This window comes from Arachis stenosperma, chromosome 8 (genome assembly GCF_014773155.1).
Source record: "Arachis stenosperma cultivar V10309 chromosome 8, arast.V10309.gnm1.PFL2, whole genome shotgun sequence".
Taxonomy (NCBI): domain Eukaryota; kingdom Viridiplantae; phylum Streptophyta; class Magnoliopsida; order Fabales; family Fabaceae; genus Arachis; species Arachis stenosperma.
In genome coordinates this window covers 5479517-5488743 of record NC_080384.1, presented here as the reverse complement: position 1 = coordinate 5488743, position 9227 = coordinate 5479517, and the positions used below count along the sequence as shown (strand labels likewise).

Genomic DNA, 9227 nt, shown 5'->3' with positions numbered 1-9227 from the left:
TGGCCCAAGTCATCATTCTTCCCACTAGATCGGGTTTTTGGAGTACCTGGCGGATTCCTTGGTCTGTCCTCACAACAATCTGGTAGCCTTGGAAGTATTGCTTTAGTCTGTGGGACGAGGTCAAGAGCGCCAGTGCCAGTTTTTCCAGTTTGCTGTACCTCGTTTCTGCTCCTTGTAACGCTCTACTCACGAAGTATATTGGCTGTTAGGCCTTTGCTTCTTCTCGCACCAAGACTGCCGCGAGCGCCCCTTCCGTTATGGCCAGGTATAGGTAAGTGGTTCCCTGCCTTTGGGCCTCCCGAGTATGGGGGGTGCTGTCAGGATCTCTTTGAAGTGTTTGAACGCTTCTTCGCACGCAGGGGTCCATTCGAACACTATTCCTTTCCTCATTAGATTGAAAAAGGTAGGGCTTTTTCTGCCGACGCTCCGAGGAAGTGGGACAGCGCGGTGAGTCTTCCTGCCAACCTCTGGACATCTTTGATACAGCCTGGGCTCTTCATTTGTAGTATTGCTTGGCATTTTTTGGGATTGGCTTTTACCCCCCTTTGAGTGATCATGAATCCCAGGAATTTTCCGACCTCCATGGCAAAGGCACATTTGAGCGGGTTGAGCCTCATGCCGTTTTGTCGAAGGGACGCGAACACGTTCCCCAAGTCGCCCAGGAGATCATCTGGTCGGGTGGTCTTCGCGAGGATGTCATCTACATAGACTTCCACCGTCTTGCCTATGAGATCGTTGAATATCTTGTTCATCAGTCTCTGGTATGTGGCCCCCGCATTTTTCAAGCCAAAGTGCATCACCTTGTAGCAGTAGATTCTTTTCGGTGTTATGAATGATGTTTTGTCCTCGTCAAGCCGGTGCATCAGTATCTGATTGTAGCCGGAGTAGGCATCCATAAAGCTAAGATACCGGTACCCTGCCGCTGCATCAACAAGCGCATCAATGTTGGGAAGGGGGTAGCAGTCCTTGGGGCATGCTTTGATAAGATCGGAGTAATCCACACACATTCTCTATCTCCCATTGTGCTTTTTTACCAGAACTACATTCGACAACCAGGTCGAGTAGTCTAGTTCTTGAATAAAACCTGCTTCTAGGAGGCTAGCCGTTCGCTTGGCCACCTCCTCTGCTCTTTCTTGTGACATCTTCCTTCTCCTCTGAGCCACTGGTCGGGCTTCAAGCTTGACGCCCAGGTGGTGTGACATGAGATGAGGGTCTATGCCCGGCATGTCGGCTGGCGTCCAGGCGAACAAGTCGCCATTGGCCCTGATCATTTCTACCAAAGGTTCTTTCAATTCGTCGGGAGATTTCTATTCACGAACGTGAACTTTTCCTCTGTGTCCTCGACCCTGAACTTCTCTAGGTCCCCCTCTGGTTCGGGTCTGGGGTTGTCGTCTACCCGGGCATCCAGGTCGGCGAGGAACACCCCCGATGCTTCTTTGGACTTTTTCCTCAAGGAGAGGCTGGCATTGTCGCAAGCGATCGCCGTTTCCAACTCTCCTTTTATGGACCCCACAGATCCGTTGTCCGTGACAAATTTCATCACTAGCAGCTTTGTGCTGATTATTGCTCCGACATCGTTGATGGTCTTTCTCCCTAATATGATGTTATAGGCCGTGGAGTCTCGCAGAACTACGAACTCGGCCATAACCGATCTCCGTCCCTATTCTCCTCCCATGGAGACCGGCATGGAGATTATCCCGTCTGGCTTGATGAAGTGATCGCCTAGCCCTACGACACCGTGCTGGTGAGTCGTCAGGTCGGCGTCCCGCAGTCCTAATGTGTCGAAGACATTGCGAAACATAATGTTCGAGTCTGCCCCTGTGTCTATAAGGATCCGTTTGACGAGGCTGGTTCCCACTCTGGCCGTGATGACCATGGGGGGTGGTTTTCTAAGACCTCGTCGAACCATCGGTCTTCCGGGCCGAAAGAAATGGATGGGGCCCTTCTGGATCGGTCTTCCTTGGCTCTTGCCGCCGCTTCGCCGTTTAGGTCTTGTCTTCCCCATCGTGGTCGCGACCTCGTCTCCTCGGTTTCCTGATGAGATGGGAGAATTCAGCTAGTTTCCCGTCCCTGATTGCTTGTTCTAGTGTGTCCTTCAGGTCGAAACAGTCTTGCGTTTGGTGTCCGTAGCCCTTGTGGTAATCACAGTAGAGGCTCTTGTTCTCACCTATTCACTCCTTCAGTGGGCGGGGCTTTGACAAGATTCCCTTCTCAGCTATCTGTTGGTAAACCTCCATGATGGGGAGGGTGAGGAGAGTGTAGTTGGTGAATTTTTCCACACGAACGGCCTGGGTGCCTTGCTTGGGCCGCCGTCTCTGGCGTGCTCCTTCTGTCTTTCTCCATTGCCGTGCTGCCTGGGTTGAGGGTAGGAGGGCTGCCGTTTGTTGGTGGCAACAACTCGGCTGACTTCCTCATCATTAATATATTCGCGGGCTACCGTTTGGATCTCATGCATCGTCCAAACCGGTCTTGTGGTGAGGTGCTTTCTGAAGTCCTCATTAAGGAGTCCGTTCGTCAGGCAGAGACTGGCGACCGAGTCTGTTAACCACTCGATTTCCAAGCATTCGTCATTGAAACGATCTAGGTACTTCCTGGTTGTTTCGCCAGTTTTCTGAGTGACGCCGAGCAGATTGATCGGGTGTTTGGCCTTCGCGATTCTAATGGTGAACTGTGCTATGAAGGCGCGGCTGATATTCGAGAAGCCGGCCACGGATCCCTGCGGGAGGCTATTGAACCACCGTATCGCGGGGCCTGCTAAGGTAACCGGGAAGGCGCGGCACCTTACTTCGTCTCCCACTCCCTCCAGGTTCATTCGGGCCTCAAAGGCCGTGAGGTGCTCCTGCGGGTCTTGGGTCCCGTCATACCTCATGTTTGTTGGTTTGTCAAAGTGCTTTGCCAACCGGACCTCGAGGATGGAACGATGGAATAGGGTGGCGCCTATGATGACGGGTCGTCGTGTTCCCCTTGGCCTCTCTTCTTCGTTTTCGCGGTCTCGCCTCATGATGCACGGCCGCTTACCTCGGGCGTAAATGATTGTATCGTTTCGTCTCCTAGGGCGTTCCTGGTCCTCCCGGCTACTTCCCGATTCCGATCTCGAGACGGGAGTATGTCGGGAGCGACTACTTCGGTGGGAGGTTCTCCTTCGACTTTCGGGGGACTGGGAGTAGTCGGGGTCGGAAGTCTCTTGGTGATGCTCCTGATCCGCTAATTGGCGTTCCAGGTTCTGCACCCTATGGCGCAGTTCTTGCATTATCCTAGCGCTGTCGCTACCCGTTCTCCCGAAGGGGCGTCTTTCACGGGCTCTTGATTGTGGCTCGGTTCGTCGTGGAGGGGATCTTAACTGCTCGCGGGGGGAGGCAACGGAGGCTGCCCCCTCGAGGCCCGCCGCGCGGCCGTGGTTCCCTGGACCTTGCACGATCTCCATTCATGCGTCCCCACAGACGGCGCCAATGTTCGGTATCTCGGGTACCGGACGGTTCGGGAGTGGTTCTCAGTTGATCCGGTGGGGTGTAGCCTGAGGTCAGGTGGCGAAGGAGAAGTTGATGGACCGACGTTCTGAGCTCTCGATGTGAAGGGGGGTGTCACCTGCAAAGACACTCCGACGCCCAAGTTAGTAGAGTGTGCAGGCGGAAAAGGGGGTAGAGTGGTGTATTACGTACCTTAGGGGAGGGGCAGGCCTTTCCCTATTTATACCGTGTCAGAGGTGGGTCCTACAAGGACAGGCCCACCTTTCTCGAAGCTTCCTCACAGCTGCAGTGGAGAGTTGTCAAGGACGCGTGTCCAGGTCGCCGAGTGAGTTGTACGTGCCCGACCATTCGGGTCGACCCGCGAATAGCCTGGGCCAGGCCGTAACATTATTAAATAATTATATACTTTTAGATTTAATAAATATAAATTATGAATTTTGTTATATAAGGTAATGTTAAGTAAAATTCATAGTAGTTAGTGCGTCGTTAAGATAATAAGATCACGTTATATATATCTAGTGGAAATGCGATGCAAACAAGAGCGGTGCCATGATTGTGTCGCGCTGGAAACAACAACTAACAAATATGATTAGTTTTAATTAATGATGTCATTTCTATATATCAAAATCCCCAGGTGTCCTTTGCCTCTAAATTATTTATTAATTATCATCGACAAACAATCCAAAACTTAAGCACGATAACCCTTAACATGCTTTCATTTAAATGATAATAAATCACATCCAGAACTTTCGTTCAAGTAAAGTATTAAAAAAAAAAAAAGATACTAAGAAAATTCGTTGGTCAAACTCTAATTAGATAGACTGAGAGATAAGGAAAGTTGAACTTGATTATTGCTTCAAGCAATAAGGATATATGTACATCTTTGTCCTTATAATCTGCCAAAACAATGTCTTCAAAGAAGAATTGTTGAACCTTTAAACTACAAACTTTCTAAGATTGATTCACACAATATGACAAACAATCTTATAATTTACAGGTGAAAAAAAAAGGTTCACTTCTAATATTGCTATCTAAATTCAAAAGGGTTTCGCATACTATGATTAGTATTAGAGAGTTGAAGACAAAGCTTGATGGTGGTGCTCTCAGATGATTGACAAACTTCAATGCATTCTTCTAAATCATCATCACAGGTTAGTAGCACCCATTCATAATCATCATCCAAATATTTGACATCAAATTTGCTCATGTCACTTATGCAGAATCTCCTACCAACTTCTTGCACAAGATCTTCATAGCCCCAATTCTTAGGCATCTTGAACCTTGCTTTCTCATCCCCATATGTTACTTTCACTCTATAAGCTGCATCCTCCTTTTGAGTCCCTTTGCTTTTGGTTCTTGACAATGATCCATGGTGCCCATTTTTAACGTTATGTTGACCAAGTGTTTCTTGACTTTGCGATCTTGGCATGACTATTTTTACTCTATCTTCATTCAAGCTTTTCAATTCTGCTTCACTTCTTATCCTCTTCAACAAGCCATCGCCGCTAGAATTCTCTCCAACCAATAACACCATTTGATCTTTGCTACTATCAAAATTATTATTTGTGTGATGATGATTCTGTTGCTCAGCCATGCTGGAACATGGATGGCTAGAAATCGAGCTCTGGCTGCAAGAAGAGGACGGCGATTTTGATGCGCCTTCCGGACTCAGCGAACCAGGATCCGGCTGTATGCTTAGTGAGTTTGGATTATTATCACATTGCTTGAGATTTGAGAACAGGCTTGTTCCTGATAGATTTGGAGAAGCAGCTAAGTCTGGGAATTTTGAATAGAAGGAATCTATTTGGAATGCACCAGAAGCACCTTGGACTGAGTCGATTACAAGTTGAAGCTTCTGCAAGGAATGACCAACCTTCTTGATCTTCCTTGAAGGCCAACGTTTTATCCCATGTTGCCGGCAGATCCTTTTTAACGTTGTAGTACAAACTGCAAAGTAATGATTCCATAAGGACAAAGTACCATAAGATTTGTATTAACTAGAACAAAGGTGTAACACAAAATAATGTTCTTTGAGTACAAAAAATGAGTCGCGCAAACATTTTTCCATATGAATACAGCACTTACCACCAATGTTCTTTGCTGCATCTTTTAGGCTTCCGGCGAAGTGTTGGCGAAGAACTTGCAGAGTGATAGTCTTATCTACTTTACTCTTCTTCTTGTCTCCGGTTTTACTTGACAAGTTCCCGACATTATAAGTAGAACACTCCCCATTAGAGTCAAGGTTCCCTTTCAAAACAGAACTCTCTTGCTGTTGTTGCCTTTGGTCGGAGAAACTCGTCCCCATAGTTTCACTTGATTTTTCTTGAGCACCCAATGAAGCAACAATTTGACTCTGCAGTGGTTCTGGCCACGCTGCAGCACTAGCAAAAGTGCCACTATCTTCATGAGCTATCACTTCTTCAACTGAAAAATCGGTTTCCTCCTCCAATTCCTTATCTGATATAACCCTCAAGCTATGGCAAACCCTTTGTATGATCAATGACAATGAAGTGAGCATCTTCTTCTGTTCATCATTGTCAATGCATTCCAAAGGCAAGAAGAACTCAAGAACAAAGTCATCTGAACTATTATAGATGCTTCGCAAGCGTATGGCGACTGCAGCGCGCAATCCAAACATCCTTGCATGATGAGAAAGTGGATAGTCTGTCTTGCTTAACAAAGTTATGTCGGGTGCGAAGCAAGGCTGATTCGTCATGAATGCTCCGCCGGCAACACCTTGGCCTTTTAACAAGTGATGCTCAGAGCATGCCTCATGAAAGACCTGGATTGAAGGGTCACCAACATAGCAAGCATGCTCCACTGGAGATATGCAGTGTGGATAGTTGTCTTCTGAGTGCCGGCATCCTTCTTTGCCTTGTTTGATGCATGGAATCCATGTCTGTGCCAATGGCAATTTGTGAATTTCACATGCAGATCTTAATACTTCTTGAATCTCAGGCAATGCAGTTTCATAGGACTTTTCATATGATGTATGCTGAAAATTAAAAAAAATGGAACAGTTCAGTTATCATAAGGAAATTGAGAAGTTCAAGTTCATTAAAAATCTTTACTCTCAGATGATTTTTCTTTTTTTTTTTTTTCCATTTTTACCTTCACATTCTGAATAGTTGGAAGTTTTGAGCTTGTAAGATTAACAGCCTGCAAAATAACAAATTTCCTCCAATAGTTAAAACTAACAAATGAATCTTATATTTGAATAGCTAAAATAGAAAAATTCAATCACAAGTAAACAACATCATATTTGTCATAAAAGTATCTGTTTGAAAAGGATGATATTGAAAGAAGAGTTTCATAGAAATTAATTATACCTCCAGAAATAGCAATAGCACGATGAAAGGAAAAAGCTAGCAAGCACAAGTTTCAAGTTTTCTTAGGATATTTACAACACAATAGAAGTTCATTATGCAACATAAGGAAAGTTGAGGAGGAAAATTAAACCTCAAGTGCTTGGCAAACACTTTCAAGTTCAGGGCGATAGTTGATTTTCTGTTGAGTCATGACAACTTCAACAACACCTAAGCAATTCTTGCTACCTTGCTCAAAGATTGGAAGTGCCAATGATCCTCTCACATCATAGACTTGAGCATGGTCAACTCTTGGATATTCATAGCTCCTGAAGAATCTAACATCAGGAGTCCACTCAGGAACCTTCTCCTTGTAAACTCTCCCTGGCAATCCGGGCACCAACTCCTTCGAATCCTCCTCGGCAGAGAACTGGTACACCTCCGAGATTTCCCTGTACTTTGCAAGGTTCACAGACCTTGATTCAAGTGAGAATGGAAGCCCATTGGTTCTGAGAATCTGAGTGCCTCCTCTGTTCATAACTGGAATCCATATTTGTATAAGCATGTCTTTGTTTCTGTTCACATCTTTGATACACATGAGTGCCTTCAATAGCTTCTCAACGACATAAGATCCAGGTCCCGGATTAGAACTTGGTGCAATCCACCACCTTCTGAAAAACTCAGAAGGATTATTAGGATTTGGATTATTGTTTTCCACTGACTGATTCTCATAGTGATGATACTGTTGTTGCTGATTCCGGCTACAACTATTAGCAGCAACAACTAAGTCATGGCTAAAAGGTGGTGGTTGTTGTTGTTTTTCATGTTCTTGTTCTCGTTCTCGTTCTTGGGATTGAATTTGTTCAGTATCCAAGGAAGGCCAAGAGAATGGATCAAATATGGGGTTTGAAAAAGAAGGACTTGGCACATAGAAATCAGCAGATCCATCAGCAGCAGAAGAAGAAGCTGCTAACCAGCAACCATCTACAAAGAGTTCATTGATGTAATCATAGTCCATTGATATTGATGTTGTTGTTGTTGGAGGTGGTGCTGGTGGTGGTGGTGGAGGAGGAGGAGGAGTAGGTTCCAGCATGGTACCTGATGATAACACTCCACCATCTCTCATGTTGGTGCTCCCAAAACAGATCTAACAAAACAATCTTTCTTGTCTTAAACAAAAACACAAGGTAAGAGGATTGGGATTCGGCTTCGGCTTCTTCAGTCTTCAAACAGTTTCTTTCTGCCAAAAAAGTAGTCAAATAATGTCAGCAAATGAAAAAAACAAAAGTTGATGAATGAATCATGATTGTTTCTACTTTTTTCCTACTAAAAATCTGATGCAAGCTAAGGTCAAAGCAGCACATACATATATATAATTATATAAGTTTTGATTTATCAGAATGAAAACCAAAAAATGAAGAACAGAATAGATTCGAGGTTTGAAAAGAAAAACCTGGATGCAAAGTCTTAATCGACGAAGCAAAAGGGGAAACAAAAAGAAGAAAGTTGGAGGCGAAACATGGTGGCCATGCTCACCAAAAAAGAAAAGATTCTCCTCTATAACACTCAGAATATAACACTTTATGTGCAAGATTCCAAACTCTAGCTATAGTGAGTGAATTGAAGGAATCTTTTTTTCTATGCGGTTCCTTTGTATGAAGATGAAGAAAGGAGGGTCCTCCGGCAAGGTAAAAGCGAAGATAGAAGAAGGGAATAACTCACCATGTAAAGATTCTTGAAGATACTCCAAGTTCTGGTTTTTATTATTTTATTTTATATTTGGTGCTGTGCACTCTTTTATAATTGTCAAGTTCATGCTGATGTCAATAATAATAATAATAATAATTAATAAGTGGAGGTGAGGAGTAAGGAAGCAACAAACAAGAAATGCAAGAAATTTATTTAATAAAATAAAATAGGAGATGGTGGGTTGATGATGAATATTGATGGATTCTTAGGGGGGACCCACCGTGACACAAGAATGAACCTTGTCCTGTGTGTGTCTAAAAATGATATAAATAATTAGTTTAGTTTAGTTTAATTTTAGGGATACAAAATAACAATTCAAATAAAATTGAAGTGTAATGGTAATAAATAGAAGATAGATGTTGACATGTATGAGTGAAATGAAGGAGGGGGCATTGGAAAGTATGTGAGGGAGAAAGAAATCATGGAATGCTGATGATTCCAACCAACTGAGAAGAAGAATGAAGATACTGATAACCGATGCTACCAATGATGGGTCCCACTCATTGGAACTCTCGCTCTCTTTTGAGGTAAAGTCAAACTCAAACCTCCCCCATCAGCACACAAACATCCCTTAACTTTGTTCTTTCCTTTTTCTCCCAGTAGTTCTATCATTTGAACGTACTCTAATTTGATTCATTGACTTATCTATAATAATATATAAACGAAATGTGAAAAAATGTGGTGTCTAATTTTATCTTTTCATTTA

General features: G+C 44.2%; 1 protein-coding gene across 3 annotated transcripts; it reads right to left on the bottom strand.

The window, feature by feature from the left end:
• Positions 1 to 4321: 4321 nt before the first annotated feature.
• LOC130944612 (protein NLP5-like) lies at positions 4322 to 8552 on the bottom strand. 3 transcript variants are annotated; one of them, XM_057873013.1, is made up of 5 exons: positions 8495 to 8552; positions 6927 to 8012; positions 6579 to 6626; positions 5553 to 6462; positions 4322 to 5414 (listed from the first exon to the last, which is right to left on the bottom strand). In XM_057873013.1, the coding sequence occupies exons 2-5, from the start codon at positions 7896 to 7898 to the stop codon at positions 4495 to 4497; spliced, it is 2850 nt and encodes a 949-aa protein (XP_057728996.1). In that variant the 5' UTR covers positions 7899 to 8012; positions 8495 to 8552; the 3' UTR covers positions 4322 to 4494. The 3 variants fall into 3 exon arrangements, with proteins under 3 accessions (XP_057728996.1, XP_057728995.1, XP_057728997.1); XM_057873012.1 differs by lacking the exon at positions 8495 to 8552 and adding an exon at positions 8226 to 8484; XM_057873014.1 differs by lacking the exon at positions 8495 to 8552 and adding an exon at positions 8309 to 8484.
• Positions 8553 to 9227: the final 675 nt, after the last annotated feature.

What these genes read in the sequence shown, in the direction of transcription:
- LOC130944612 (XM_057873013.1), bottom strand. Translation starts at nt 7,898, where the DNA reads ATGAGAGATGGTGGAGTGTTATCATCAGGTACCATGCTGGAACCTACT. An exon ending in GTGTTTGCCAAGCACTTGAG is followed by an intron (nt 6,627 to 6,926) that starts GTTTAATTTTCC and finishes GTTATTTTGCAG; the next exon opens with GCTGTTAATCTTACAAGCTC. An exon ending in TGCAGCAAAGAACATTGGTG is followed by an intron (nt 5,415 to 5,552) that starts GTAAGTGCTGTA and finishes ATTACTTTGCAG; the next exon opens with TTTGTACTACAACGTTAAAA.